Consider the following 15,790-nt stretch of genomic DNA (forward strand, 5'->3'; position numbering starts at 1 on the left):
TATAACCTGTTCCCTCTTTAGGGATATACGGAGATAAATTAAATTGTACTATAGTACACCTTGAATAGCATCACATACCCTGTGTGTTAACTGATAAAATAGACCTGAGTATGGTTTATTGATATGTATGTATGTATGTATGTATATGTGATCTTCCCGCAAGCAGGAACTCGCGAAAGAAGCCATGGAGGCTTATAGACTCGCAAGCTGACCGAAGCCAATCTCTCGGCACACATCCATTTAACGTCCATGTCGGGAAGTTGTTATTGAACAACACCCTTGCCAGACGACACACATTGCTGTCGGCGGGGAATCGAACCGGGGATCTCATGACTGGGAGACGCCGGCGTTAACCACTAGGCTATACACTCCGCCGTTATTTATATTTGAAAGTATTTGAAAGTTCATATTAGGCTACAAAATTACCAACTTATTTGGGTCCATTAAATCTTCTCCGACGAACTTTTTCGATCTCAATTTTCAAGCCATTATAAGATGGACAAGATCGTGATACGTGGCGGAGGTTAATCACTGCAGCATGTCGGATAGACGAGACTCAACTTACTACTACTACTAAGATGGAAAAGACGATTAACAATAGCTAACTCTTCATATACGTGCAGGGCAAACTGGGGCATAAATTGTTATAACGACGCAGTCGGCCCCCAACCTGGGGCATTGAAACAATTGGGGCATTTGCCGGATCGGACAAAACTAGCTACAAATTCGATACTTCAGCACCTCAAAATTTTCGCACCTGGTGTCGAGTCAATGTGTCAGTATATAGGTTCCATCCGCCCATTTACTTTTTATGTCAGTGTTCCAACCAATGTCAAATTAGAGGGAGTCGGCCGATCAGATTTGAATATATATATATTCCCAACTCATTACGATTTTCATTTATATATATATATATATATATATATCGGTACCATACGTATGTCTAAGTACGGATGTACCGTAATGTCCAGGTACACTTACGAGGTTGCTGCTAGGTCATATGTTTAGCAAACATCCATATGAAGTTTATCACTTTTAAGCGTTATAATAGTTATATAAATGACATTCTGATGTTCGTGAAATTTCTTACTAAATAACAAAATACGATAATGAACAAGCTAAGTCGGCAAATATATTCTACTCAGCCTTCATGTTTCAGGTTTTCACAACATAAGAAATGCTGACAATACCATACACGTTAGGGAAGTATTGCGAAGTATTGCGTCAAGTTTTCTGACTAGTCACTCTCCTGTTGCCATACCATAAACCAAATTATTCGTGAAGCGTGCTACATTATGCGATTTACACTGCAAATCTGGTGAACAACAATCCCTCTGCAGAGATCTAGGCAACAGAATAACACACCTGGTTTCAAGATAATACCTTGTTTTCGCTCTGAAAATGGTGTTTATTCGTTCCCTTTTACCATCTCCCTGAAGAGGCCTGCTAAAATCCTTAGATACTATTAAGGCTCCTTCAGAATCTCAAGACGTTTGTTCCTTAATCCTAAAAGCTATCAAATTAGAAACTCGGAAACTGGCCACCAGTTTCATCCCATCCGAAATGAACAATTGACGATAACAATGGAATTGAATAAAGAGGGCGCTGTGTACTTAGAATCTCATGTCGGACCACCAACGAATACACAGAGCATTCATAGGCTATATGTATACAGTCAAGTCCTGAGGCGAAATTTAAGTATCTCTTCTAGATACTTACACCGTGGAATCCATGCATAGGCTTCATCATCTTCTGACGTGTACTAAAACTAACCGTCATGAAGTTATTTGTTAATCTGCCTCTGAACGTATTGAAAGGATTCGAACAGAAGGGTAAATAGCTTCAAATAGTTTTGTTCACTTTTCTCTTTTATCTTATCAAGAACTTTTGACAATATCTTGAAGAACAACCCAGAGATTAGAGAATCCTACTCAAGTATAGTACTAAAGGATCGCCATGTTTTTCCAATTGGGTAAACCTATCGGGACAAGAGATGTTGAAATCGAACAATAGAGGTTATAAATGGTCAAAGAATGCCGTTTGCAGATTACGTATGTAAGCTATGTCGAGAGTAACTTGTTTATGACAAGTTTCTATTCGTAAATGTCTGTGACCAGTCAGACAACTTGCTAGAAGGCTAGCATTTATATATATATATATATTTATATATATATATATATATATATATATATATATATATATATATATATATATATATATATATATATTTATATATATATATATATATATATATTTATATATATATATATATATATATTTATATATATATATTTATATATATATTTATATATATATATATATATATATATATATATATATATATATATGTATATATATATATATATATAATGTTATTGTTAAATTAATTGTATGCAACAAGAATACTATGTTTATAAACGTACAAAAAGGTGAACAACTAAGTAACTTAGTATATAGAAATCTCTCCATAGCCGTGTGAGATAAAATCGATGCTAATGCACACCACACTGATCTATACTTCAGTGCTTTAAGACAGGCGGGTCAAGTATTCTTAAACTTGGTGGTCAGTGCATGACCGATTCTGCTCCATTCCGTTATAAACGAAAAAAAAAATAAAACTATTTATAATTAAGCCATGTATATTTATTATTTATTTAAACAGAAAGTAGTGCAGTGTAGTTCTTTCTGGTATTATTCAATACCAAAATGTAGATAAGTAGAAGCATAATTATTGGCAGCATTGCATTAAGTTAATGAAAAGAAAAGTTCGAAATTTGACGCATTTGATGATCACTGTATGAAAAGTGTCTGAGATACTATGACTTTGGTGTTCTTGTTCCGACCGAAAGGTTTACTGATAGGAATTTATAAATGTTTAGCTTTCTTGTTCATATCCTACCTTCGTCTCTCTCTTTGTCACCTCCTTACATTGCACACAAAACTGATGGCATCCATGCAAATTTAGTTTCATTCAGTCTTATTTACAATTTAGGTAAATCAGAGTTTTACATGAGACTTAATATCTCAGTATATGTTAGTAACAAAACACTAACACTAAATATATGTATAATTGATCTATTACATTGTACATTCAACATATAAATAAATTAAGTTATTTCGCAACAATTAACGTCATATATGAATATATATATATATATATATATATATATATATATATATATATATATATATATATATATCGCCAAAATATACCATTGTTCAAATTGCACATTTACGTCATATTTACGTCACATACATCAAAAGTGTTGTCCTCCGTCATGATAAGGTCCTCCTTCGGTGCAGGGGAGATTGTGTCGATAGTTGTACTCCGGGTGGGCTGGAATCCACCTCTGTGGTACATTAGGTGGATTCAGTGGTATCATCGGGTCCACATGCGTGGTACTGATTCCTGATGCACACCAGTTATTGGTACAAGTTTGGTTCATGTGTAGTTCAGATGATGTCAGTCTATCTCTCTTTCTGTGACGAGCTCTCCGATTTTGAAACCAAACCTGTTGAAGAGGAAAACATTAGAAATGCACGAAGATTCAAATTACCGAGGAGTTACCAAACAAAGCAGAAGTTCGGGTTCGAACAGACGCTGATACAAGGTGGGGGGGGGGGGGCAACCTCACATGTAGATTCCGAAGAAACCTTGCGCTGATACTAACTTATATAGTCTAAGTAAATATGCCTGAGAATCGGCACCACTGGACGTCTAAAATGTTATGGGTTTTTCTTCTGGTGAAGGACCACAGATCCTGTACATAGGAGTCGGTTTCAACGACCTCAAGGCCACGTCCCTCCCCTTTAAAAATCATGGATCCGCCCCGATTTACAAGCAGTGAAGACTTGAAGTTAAAAATACAACTTCAACTCGAATAAAATATGTAGTTTTATTTTCAGGTAAACAGAGCCACAAAGACTTATTGATTAACATTTATCTACAAATTTGACGCATTTACGTAGTACGTTTGCATTGGCCTTAAGGTCATTTTCATTAACAGTGACTGTAGATTTGGAACACTTACAATAAATATAAAGTTACTGTCTGTTATTGCTCAATAGTATGTACATGTACAGTATGCCCCCATAACATAGATCTAAGCCCCACCACCCGCACCATCAACAACGAACATCGACCCTCCTATTTCCCCGACATGATGCAAGTAACGTCCCTGTGTGACGTCATTGTGTGACGTATACATTGTGTTTAGTTTTTGGCTGAAATTGTTAATCCAAGGAAGCTTTTCTTTCCGAGAATCAACTTCCAAATTATGAGAGATTTCACCTATTTTATAAGAGAGAGAGAGGGGTGGGAGGGGGGAAAACAGAGGTGGGAGCACAGGTGGTAGGGGTACCTCTTTGTATTTGATGACACGTACCTGTATTCGGGATTCTGGGATCCCTAAATCCAACGAAAGTTCTTCTCGTTCTTGTATTCCCGGATAAGGTGAGCGTTTGAATACCTTCTCTAGTGTTACAAGTTGTCCCACTGAAAAAGAAGTTCGTCGTCTTCTTCGGGCTCTTTTCTGCTTCACTTGAAGTAACTTGTTCTCCTCCGCAACCGGGATTCCGTTGTCCATGACCGTTTCTACATGCTGCTGCCTTCTATTGGTGTCGCCGCTATATTGACTTTTATCGCCAACTTGAATATAAAGGAATGAAGAAGTAACTTGTAAATGAAAGCAAAATAGTGTGCGTATGTAGGCGACGTTAGAGGTTCCACTTTTCTTACCAAAGGTGTAAAATACAGTAGCTGTGTGTCAGAATGAATGAATGAACGAAAATCAAAAGGGAAACGAACGAACGAGTAGATAAATAAATATATAGATCTATAGAAACGATAGAAAAAAAGTAATTTTTTATGAAGAAATTGTTGCTGAATGGAACTCGTTAGTTGTAAAACATAATAAAATTGAGTATAAACTAGCTGATAGTTGAACAACTTGTGCAAAGTAATTGACATGGTCTTTTACGCATCCCCCCACCAACCCACCTTACGTAATAGAATCATAATTCATAAGTTTTGATGAAGAGAAAGTAATAATATAGAGAACAAAATCAACTTATTTTTATGGAATTTCGAACGAAAATCATACAATGAGTTTAGACCATGATATTACTTGGTAGAAAGTGAGCCCATCTCACTCCCATACACACTACAATCCCTCCATCTGAAAATATTTATACTGCATTACGTATAAAGGGGGTTGTGTGTAGTCACCAATAGATAACCATGTCAGCGAAAAGGGTGCACTACCCCCCCCCCCGGCCCACACTCAATTCATAGACATGCTTGTACTTTTAAGACCACACCGTGATAAAGGTTTTGTAGTATAAACCTTTGTATGTTATACCCTTACTCAGTGGCGTATGAAATTACTTTTGAGTGGGGGGGCTGAAGACTGATGGCCGGCCTGGGGGAGGGGTCTAAGGGGAGGGGGTCTCCCCCTCCCCTTTTGATTTTTTTTGCATTTCCAGGTGGCCCCAGATGCAATTTAGTGCAATATAGCACACTTCCACCCACCAGATCCATTTTGTATATAATTTTGCATTTTCACCTGGACTTAGATGCAATTTGGTGCTCCAAATGAGATTTTTTTCTCATTTGGAAATGAAAAAGGGGTTTTCTGACTTGCGAAGCGGGGGGTGGCGGAATGATACTCCGCCCCTCCACATTTTTCACTGGGGGGCTGGCGCTCCCCCAGCCCCCCGGTTCCTACGCCCTTGCCCTTAATTTCATCCAATAGGCTAAAGACCATAAAATGTAATCTCTAAATTAGAATGACATACCTGTTGTGTGAGGTTGTTGTGGTTGTACAAGATGGTGGTCCTTCCAGGCAAATGGCATCCGTTCTGAACACTTAGCATTATCATTCAGCAAGGAAGAACTAAACATTAATGAATTTGATATCTCCATTACAAACTATAAGTTTTTTAAGGTCTTAAAAAACAATATTAGTTATCATCTCTTCTGCTGTATGGCACCATCTCCACCAAAGCTGTAGCTTTATATCCATTTTGTGTGGGTGTCTTTTTTGCTCACGTGATTGGGTGCATACAAATATCCAACTTCGTACATCGTATCACCTTCATTGAGGACCATTATGTTTAGATCACAAAAGAAAAACAAGTATGTCGTAGATGAAAAAAAATGTAACAATAGGCTTTTAATTACACACTTCGACATCTCCTTGAAAATTTGTAATATTGAAACAACTGTGATTTTCTTTCCCGCAATTTATTGGCTATTGTTCGATAACCTGATTATCGTTCGACAAGGTAAGGTTTACGGTAATACCGCTAAATGCCAATATATGGAGCTATGAAAGAAGAAAACTAAACGATAAAAGCTAAAAAAAAAAAGAATAAGCAGAAAAGGGTTCAAAACGAAATAAAAGAAAAATGACCATCATAATTAACAATAAGAGCTCGCCTCCCGCTTGGTTGACCATTGTTGGTAAAACTAGAAAACATCTGCTATCAAATACTAATAAAAAAAAATGCGAAGACTCACGTAGTCTCTTTGTGTGAAGATAAGTTAATTAACTGACGAATAATTCTAACAACTGAGAAAGGGAAAATGTCTTGAAAGAAAAACAGGATGCAGGGACGGATTTATGAATTTTTAAATGAGATTGTGTAGTCCCGGGGGTCGTTAAGCTACACTCTATTCTCCCCATAATGAATCCGTGGATGTGATATAATATATAAACTTGAAAAATTGGGACACATTTGAGATTCTCGACCACGCAATCATATGTAACCTTTATGTGTTTTTTTAGCGCATATTTGTCTTTGGGTGTGAGTTTGTTGTTATTTGTGTTATTTGAATGTAGGGTATACTTATAAAACATCATAACTCAGTGATAACTTCTGTTCTTGAACCCTCCGAACCAAACTACGGGCCACTCAAACACGATTGCTGCTCTTGTATATATCATTTGCCAATATATTATATATATAACCTGTCTGCGTGTCAATACTACTTCTGGCGTATTAAACAAAACTAAATTACGCTTTGTGGCTTGTCTGCATTCAGACAAAAACCAAATTGCTTAATTGAGGGCTCTATCGTAATTCGTGTAACCCTTTTTGAGGGTGGGGTGCATGGGCCGGGGAGGGGGAGTTTATGGGGAGGGAGTTGGGGTTGCCTTAAGTTTCGCATTGTCGATCATTCGTAGACGCCTGAGTAGACGTCATTTTCCTCTTTATTTGGAAACTTTCATGCCGTGTTTTTATTTCAAATACGTCCCCTCCCCTCCCGGTCACTCGCTTTTGTCACCCAATGTAATCCCTACGGTGATCAGGACAGGCTACGACTGAAGGCATCTTTCATTTTGCCTTGCTAAAAGTACAATGTGACGATGAATGAATATCACAATTTTAACTATCATTTTATTTTCGTATCGCTTTCATCATGAAGGCAAATTTTGAACTGAAAACAAAATGCTATAGAACACATAGATTTAAATTCCCGCAAAATCATTTATTCCATGATGAAACGATAGATGGCATCAAATTTACAAGATGTATAAACTGAAGAGATGAGCAAGTATGATGTCAATATCCCTACGAAATATCACACAAATTACAACATTCTTGACATAAATTCATTTACAAAGAGTTCAACGTATATCCCTCCCAGAGAGAAGTCAATATAACAGAGAGGAAGGAAATATCAAAGTTAAGATTAGATATTCTCAAATCCCTCTCTCTAATTCTTTAAACTGACAAAGTTTTGGAATGCATGGTTTGGCATCAATTTATAATAACGATCAATTGATGAAATGAAAATAGGATAAGTTACGATAAGGTTTGTAAGTCTAAGATAGCGGTTACAGGCTTTCATAGTCTGAACATTAGACATTATATATGTATAATTTTTCTTCATAGTTATTCAAACATAGCGTCATTAGAAATATTTAATAAAAATGCAAGATATAATGACCTTTATTGTCTACTACTGAAATATGTTTTCACGTCACATTGTTTAACACTTGAAACAGCAGACCTCATGAACCAAGACCAAGACCTATCTCTTGGCCATTAATAGATACTCTGCATTGACACGACAGGCATTATTTGACTGAATGAAATATGGGCGGCAAAACAAACTAACATTCTTCATTTATGAACTGAACAAACCACTAATTTTTTATTATTTCCTCAAGACCTATATTATATCTGAAATAATTATTTTTCAAGTTATACTTCCTTCTCTGTTTCCCCTGCAGCTAGTAATTTCGGTTTCAGATCAAGTGACCACGTCACAAAATACTCCATACATATGATATTATATTTTAGTAAAAAAGAGATTTCTTTTATAGAAAACTATAACACTATTCTCATAAATGATTTTTTAAGTAATATCAATGTAACATTTTAATGGAGGGCAATTTAATGGCTAATTCAGAAGATATAGAACCAAACGATTATCCATAATACCACATGCAATATGAAAGAACTTAAAATTAAAAGTCAAGGTTTAAACAGATCTTTTAAGTTATTGAACGGCTTATTGTGATTTTATCGAGTTTTGTCTATACAGAATAGAGCTTTGTCAAATATACACAGCCCATTTTTTTTTTAAATACAAGAAATTATATGAATAATTACACATGGATCAACAATATTTCCAGCAAGGGACATCAAGAGCCAAGTCAGGCCCTGGGGACAATCATGTCAAAGGATCCCATTTTTCCAAGTATATTATGAAAATGAGAATACATTGTTATTTATCCCATATTTCCCCGACCCCCTTGTTGACCCAAGGCCCCAGTCTGTAGCAACCCTGACCTGTTCTTATCAGGTCTGCATATGGCCCACATAGAAACATTGCTACACAAACTGAAGATCAATCACACACTGATTTAGTGGAACCATATACTTCAATATTAGTAAACACCATTTGAGTAAGGTATCTGTGTACTTAAAAGTTTACGACTGGTGAACGTCATTAGCATTTGCCTTTGAATTACAGCAAGCGGAAAACTGCACCAAGGTTTTAAGCATACTTTCCCTCAAGGTTTTAAGCATACTTTCTCTCAGGGTTTTAAGCATACTTCCTCTCAAGGTTTTAAGCATACATTCTCTAAGATTTTATGCATACATTCTCTAAGATTTTATGCATACCTTCCCTCAAGATTTTCAGCACACTTTCCCTAAGGGTCGTAAGCATATTTTCTCTAAAGGTTTTAAGCATACTTTTCCTCTAGGTTTTAAGCATACTTTCCCTATGGGTTTTAAGCACACTTTCCATAAGGGTTTTAAGCAAACTTTTCCTCTAGGTTTTAAGCACACTTTCCCTAAGGGTTGTAAGCATACTTCCCTTAGGGGTTTGAAGCACACTTTCCATAAGGGTTTTAAGCATACTTTCTCTAAAGGTTTTAAGCATACTTTTCCTTCAAGGTTTTAAGCATACTTTTCCTGCAAATCCTGACACTGCCAATTATTGCCACACATCAAGGTGTTTAATAAATGAAGTTCAATTTGTGAATGGTTTCAATTTGGATATGAGTGACCATTATTTGATTTTCTAGCATATTTGGTACCAAAACCTGATGAACTTTTGTAATCAACTGATAACCCTTTCAGTACTTAACTTCATTCCTTGTGCAATCCCAACCAGAACAACATAGGGGAAAAAATATATTGTATGACGTTTAGGTATGTGCGATGTAGAAACATCATTCTTCCATACGAATGCCATGTATCAACTGACATTTGCCACGATTATTTGATGACAATATCAAATTTGATTTGGGTGTGGGAAAGTGCAAATTAGGCTAGGCCTAGTATGTCTACTATAGCAATGGTGTTTGCCTGACAGTTAGGCTACAAATATGTAAATATAACTATAGAAGATAGAGAGAAATAGAGAAAGAGCATACTGACTTTCTCAAAGCTACGCAGCTGTTGTAATAGTCAGGTAAACATAGTAAAAAATATACTCTCTGACATCTACATTACATGGTGGGAGATGCTACAATGTAAATGTCATGAGTTTTTGTTAACCTAAAGATTTAGTTAAATTGTGACAGTCGATCTCTGCTACCGTAAAAAAAGAGAAAAAAAAAGAAGGAATTATTGTCAAAATGTTTGGATACCACTGGAAAACAAATATGGAAGACAAAAGTAATAGTGGCAGTATGAAAGGAATTATCAATGTAGAAATATTGGTAAGGCACGGCTGTGACTGCATAGTGATATAGGCACTCTGTCAATTATTAACTTAGGTGAACTGTTTACAACACACATATTTTTACAAAGGAAGAAAAATCTGATCAAAATTGTAGCACATTTAAAGATGTCTTTTGAGTTGAATTTGAGAGAAACACAATCTGGTGGTTCAGTAGTCCACCCTCAGAGGAGATCAGAGGTATTTGCAAACAATACATGTTACTATCATAGGTTCATTAAACTTGTACCAGGAAAAATGACATTTGGGCATAAATTTAACAACTGAAGCAGAATACCCTGGAATGGATTAAAATGTTAACAACTTGCTGATGAGGACCAGGATTCAGATAGTTGCAACCACACCAGATTCTTTGATTGGGGAGGAGGGGGGAGGAGGGGGGTAGGAGCCAGATTGGGGAGGAGGGGGAGGAGGGGGGTAGGAGCCGGGGTATCTGACATCAGAGAGTTATTTAACATGGCTGTCTAGAATGGCACAGAGTTACAAACCAACTTGCATTTGGCACTCACCCAATTTCCAACACTATTTGCCAAACACACCAAGAATTTACTCAATGTGAATAAATGTTACCGGTATCTCGCATTGATACCGCTTACATTGATTAAACATACGGCTAATAATATCATGCCTCTGGCTCTAGTTCCTATCTTATCCATATCCGACTCTAAGATGGAAGACCTACTTGACTGAGCTTAGTATCCGGAAACGATAAAGCGAGCTGTTTAGCATATGAAGAGGTGCAGTTGTTGTGGGTGCAACACCATTGTAGCAACCACAATCAGCAGGAAACCCTTTCCTTTTAAATATTGATGTGTAACAGTTTCTGCAATACAGTGCATTTGTTTTTATCTAATTTCTTCCAAAAACCTACATGAAGCTTCAAACGTTGTGATCTATCATACTTTGTTGGCTGCAAATTCTGGATAATCTACGAAACCGTCTTTGTTCTTGTCATCTTCCTCCAGGATAGGGTCTATGAGCCGCATCAATTCATCGTCGTCTAACGGCGTAGAGTCATCGGATGCGCCCTCGTGGTGAAAGTGAGACACGGCTTGCATAATCTCCAGGCCGTCTAGTTTCATGTTGTTATCGTAGTCGTGCATTTTGAAGTAATGTAATTCCAGCTCCTTCTCTGACATGTCTTGCCCATCTTGATCGATAACACCATTCAAATGAAGCTTTATGTGTCTGTATTGAAAGAAACAAAAAAAAAACAGAAAAAGTCACAATCAGCTCTAAAGCAGCTTTCTTAATTACTTTAATAATTTCCAATACTATTTACATCGCAAGTAAATGTAGTTAAATAACACATTTCAAAAACACAAAGAATTGCTAACTCTGGAAATTTTCAGAAAATTTCAACTTTCAGTGAGAAAATGAATTTGGATTTTAAGGTCATACATTCTCTCTCCCACCACACTACTCCCTACCCCCCCCACCACCCCCTCCAACACACATCATATTTCATCACTGTGTGAACCCTTTTAACATTTAAAAGAAAACTGTCTTCAGAATGATTAGAACAGGCACTGTGGGAAAAGACAAGATTACATTAAGTATAAACTAGCAGATATGATTTTCACAAGCATGTGCACCCACCACCAGATGTATGAAATAGTGTATTAAAGATGAATTTGGAAACAGGTATTGCAAATGCAGATGGAGAGGAAATATTATTGATGCTGAAAAAATGATTTTAAAGATCTCAACCTGATAAAAAAATATATATTTTGGGAAATTCTAACCTATACCACCTTACAAACTAGTAGAAAAGTGCAAAGTGTTGTTCCACCTTGCATCATTTTTTTGGGTTCTGCTAAGGGCCGTGTCATTCAAACAAATTTAACCTATGGATCCATAATGGCAAAGACCTTCAAGTTTAGTCCAGCCACAAATGCATGAAGATGTATGAAGTCACAAACTTTTCCTGCTTCCCACATGCAGTCAAAGAAGCCATGTCCTCCACAAAAAAATATATGATCTCTCAGCCAAGACCTTCATTCCACAATGGTGGCCACACAGGATACATCTGGCAAAAACATATATTGCATCCACGACATATATCCTTCTATAGGGATCACATATGCCAAGAAAATACCATCTTTATCTTCATGACCTACAGTTAGGACACTTAGTGCCTTACTTCCCAGCCGGCTATTGTTTAGTTTCATTTTGTTATGTACTTCCTTACTACTATAGTGTTTGTACCCACACAGAAATTACTAACCTATGTGCTAGTTTTATGAAGGAGTGACTTTGAGAATTCAAGGTAATCTATGTATCCGTCGCGGTTTCGATCATCGTCATAGAGGACGGTGTCTACCATGTCTTCGAGTTCTTCTTCAGATGGGCTTTCCCTCTCTTTGCTGGGGTCTGCATCATGAGAGCTATCATAATGGGACACGGCTTGCAATACTTCTAAGCCATCCAGTCGGTTATTGTGGTCAGTGTCGTGAATTTTAAAGTAGTGGAATTGTAACTCGTCATCCGTCATCTCCTGAAGGAAGTTTCCGAATTCGGCCACTCCTTGCAAATCGTGCATCATGTGTCTGAAGGGGTAACCATGGAGTTAACATGGAAATGCCTCATACTCAGAGATCGAGAGTGGATGGTTGAAATTGCAGAAATTGCCTTTAAAAATAACACACCTTATTAATGAATGCTATAGTTTAGATTATGAAAGTGACAGTACTAAGGAATTGGGGAAATCTTGTCAATTTGATAAAGATAAGAAAGATGTTTGCAGTAAAGAAGCATTAACAAGACATGCAGAAAATAGCAAAGAGAATGAAAGCGAACAAATGAGAAACATGGAGAATCCCCCCCCCCCACCTCCCGTACGAGAACAAATACATGAACAGTGTTATGGAGAACTATACAAGTGTTAATGTGGTAGTCTTGTGCAACTGTAAACAGGTCAATAGTAGAGTGAATTTGTAAAGAAGAGCTTTGATGATATAGTTCTGTATGATTTATCAGTAACATCGTGGACACCAAATGAAATTGCAAAATAAAGTGACAGTAGAAAGCTAAAGGTGATGGATGCCTTTGTACCCCTCATGTGTGCCTAATTACTGACCTTAAATTGTTGTTACAACTGATTTAAACAGTCCGATGAGCTATGAAATGAAGCAAGGGCATATTTGCAAAAGCAAAGGAGAAGATACAGTAAGTAGGTGAAGCAGGGCCAAAAATGACTAGTTTATAGTGAAAACCATAATAAATGTTACTTACTCTCTATCCTGTATGTGGGTCTTGTCTCTGATAAGATTACGACCACCGCCACCGGCTACATTATTAACTACTCCATGCTAGGGAAGAACAAACATAAGATCCCAAATTAATGAGTCTTAAATTCTTTAAGTTAGGTTCCTCCACTTTGAGGGTGGAAACCCATGGAAAAGACCTTCCCAAAACACTGTTGAAGATAGGACAAATGATATAACATGACATGATATTTGCAGAAAGCGCCAGGAAATTTTCACCTCGTGTTTGCAATCTATGTAATCATCATGTGATGGTTTGGCCAATAAACTTCTAATCTTTTCACTTTGTAGACATCTTTTCACAGACCAAAACAAACATATTTAATAATATCCACATAGATATGAAAGATTAAGAAGTTAAACACTGTGCATGATACTTCAAATGATGCATTTTAAAACTGTTGAGACTGTCATTATTAATAGGGATATTCAGCTGGCTGAATCTGAGAGCTGAACAACATTGCTGAAAATTCTCTGCATCTTTACGCCAAACTGCATATTGCAAGAGATATTCATGAATCTTACAATTTTTTTGAATTCATCTCGAAACAGCTGGGAAATGATGTCATATTCGCAATTGTGCCTAAAACATCTCCTGGCTTTCTTTAAAATATTTAGATCGTTCATCCTCAAGGGAAAATCATACTTCTACGCGAAAAAATGACGAAAGTTTAAATACAGTGAACTATGAGAATTGAGCAAACATTTCCAAATACATATTGTATCACATTCCAATGATAAATCAGCAAGATTATGATAGAAAAGTAAACCTCTTGGTATATGTCATGATGACATTGCAGATCACCTACTTTGATCCACGTCCTACAGCATGGAAGGAGTTTTTATCCAATACAAACTATATGACAATCAATCATCCATATCAAAATAAATATTAAAACAAGTGACCGAAGTCTTTATCTGAATAGTACAAAATATATTTGTACAATAACACGACTTATTATTATCCGCCCAGTTCAGTAACTGATAAAGGCCAGGGTAGATGCTTCATACATGTATTCAAAATGACATCTTGTATATTGTACCTGTCCCTGAGGTTGCTGTTCCATTTGTTGTTGCTGTTGTTGTTGTTGTAGTTGCTGTTGGGCCAATATTTGCTGCTGTTGTAATTGCACTTGCTGTTCCTGATTTAAATGATCAATCTTGATTTGTTGCTGTCCTTGGTTTTGGACTGGGACACCTTGTTGCTGCTGGACAGGTACCTCATTATTTTGTGCTGCCACAATGGCTATTGTGGCAACCACAAAGAAGAAAACCTTCATCATTGCTGTAACAAAGCTTTCTTCAACCTTCAAAAACGGTGAAAATACTAAATGAGCTGCAAGATATATTAACGTAACTAAACAATTAAAGACGGTTACCACAGAACCTCACCACATTCAACCTTATTTTTCATGGAAACTTGCTATACGATATGTTACATATCACACTTATGTCACAAAGGGTGTTTATTACTTCAAAAGTACTTATGTTAGGTATCAACGCAAACATGTAGAAGCAAGGCTAGCTTACACGTTTTCAGAGCTCGTGCTAGCGAAAGAAACTTTGAATATTATCATTGTACAATAATCTGAGCTCAAGCTGTTAATTGCATTGTTCAGGCAAACTAACAGCACCTGTTTGGACAAGGAGCAATCCATCATAATTTCTTTTTAGTAAAACACACTGTAGTAACTTTGGACCATCTACATCTACAGTACAGTAAGCTTAGAAGATTCTGTCTTAGAAAGCAACTTATCCTAGTACTAGTAGTACAGAAGTATTAGTATTACATACTGGATTACTGTTGAAGTCAAGAGTGAAACATATGCATATGCCTGTATGAAAGTATTTCATACCCTGCTTGAAATATTTCATGGCCTCATATCCATTCTGGGCCACACACCGACATATGCCTAGTATTGAGTTAATAAAGTACACTACAGTAACGTGTTAATACATAACAATATAACACTAACAAGTAGGCTAGGTTTTATCTGACATCGTTAGGCTAACAATAATAAACGTGTTTCAGTAAATTCAACGCGATAGATGCAGTGATCCTCTCGGAAATACACTGCTGCTAAGGAGTGATAAGAAGCATACCATGTACCTTTCTACTTTAGATCAGGGAATATCGGGTTTTTTAACCGAGATTTAAAGGTCGGACTCGGAGGTTATCAGCAGGAGGTAAGCATTACGTGTAGTTTACACAAGAACAGCTGATGAAGATTTAAAGGCTGCCCAGTTTGCCCAATGGTGCAGTTTGCAGTTTGCCGGTGCTGTTTGCAGTTTGCCCAACGGTGCATGGACCTTATTCAAT

The 15,790-nt window shown here is 36.8% G+C and overlaps 2 protein-coding genes across 3 annotated transcripts; both read right to left on the bottom strand.

Moving 5' to 3' along the window:
* Positions 1-3,220: 3,220 nt before the first annotated feature.
* Positions 3,221-6,074, bottom strand: LOC139970620 (retinal homeobox protein Rx-B-like). The gene is made up of 3 exons (XM_071976466.1): positions 5,797-6,074; positions 4,386-4,648; positions 3,221-3,512 (listed from the first exon to the last, which is right to left on the bottom strand). The coding sequence occupies exons 1-3, from the start codon at positions 5,921-5,923 to the stop codon at positions 3,258-3,260; spliced, it is 645 nt and encodes a 214-aa protein (XP_071832567.1). The 5' UTR covers positions 5,924-6,074; the 3' UTR covers positions 3,221-3,257.
* A 2,688-nt stretch (positions 6,075-8,762) lies between these two features.
* Positions 8,763-15,737, bottom strand: LOC139971313 (multiple coagulation factor deficiency protein 2 homolog). Of its 2 annotated transcripts, XM_071977653.1 has the most exons (5): positions 15,581-15,737; positions 14,514-14,777; positions 13,439-13,515; positions 12,432-12,753; positions 11,252-11,392 (listed from the first exon to the last, which is right to left on the bottom strand). In XM_071977653.1, exons 2-4 carry the CDS (start codon positions 14,751-14,753, stop codon positions 12,432-12,434), a joined length of 639 nt encoding a protein of 212 aa, XP_071833754.1. In that variant the 5' UTR covers positions 14,754-14,777; positions 15,581-15,737; the 3' UTR covers positions 11,252-11,392. The 2 variants fall into 2 exon arrangements, with proteins under 2 accessions (XP_071833755.1, XP_071833754.1); XM_071977654.1 differs by lacking the exon at positions 12,432-12,753 and having other exon boundaries at positions 8,763-11,392.
* Positions 15,738-15,790: the final 53 nt, after the last annotated feature.

Source organism: Apostichopus japonicus, chromosome 8, assembly GCF_037975245.1.
Source record: "Apostichopus japonicus isolate 1M-3 chromosome 8, ASM3797524v1, whole genome shotgun sequence".
Lineage (NCBI taxonomy): Eukaryota > Metazoa > Echinodermata > Holothuroidea > Aspidochirotida > Stichopodidae > Apostichopus > Apostichopus japonicus.

Coding starts and splice junctions, on each gene's coding strand:
- LOC139971313 (XM_071977653.1), bottom strand. CDS start 14,753: ATGATGAAGGTTTTCTTCTTTGTGGTTGCCACAATAGCCATTGTGGCA. Junction 13,516..14,513: donor AACAGCAACCTCAGGGACAG/GTACAATATACA, acceptor GTTCTTCCCTAG/CATGGAGTAGTTAATAATGT. Junction 12,754..13,438: donor ACCCACATACAGGATAGAGA/GTAAGTAACATT, acceptor TTACCCCTTCAG/ACACATGATGCACGATTTGC.
- LOC139970620 (XM_071976466.1), bottom strand. CDS start 5,923: ATGGAGATATCAAATTCATTAATGTTTAGTTCTTCCTTGCTGAATGAT. Junction 4,649..5,796: donor ACAACAACCTCACACAACAG/GTATGTCATTCT, acceptor TTTATATTCAAG/TTGGCGATAAAAGTCAATAT. Junction 3,513..4,385: donor TCCCAGAATCCCGAATACAG/GTACGTGTCATC, acceptor CCTCTTCAACAG/GTTTGGTTTCAAAATCGGAG.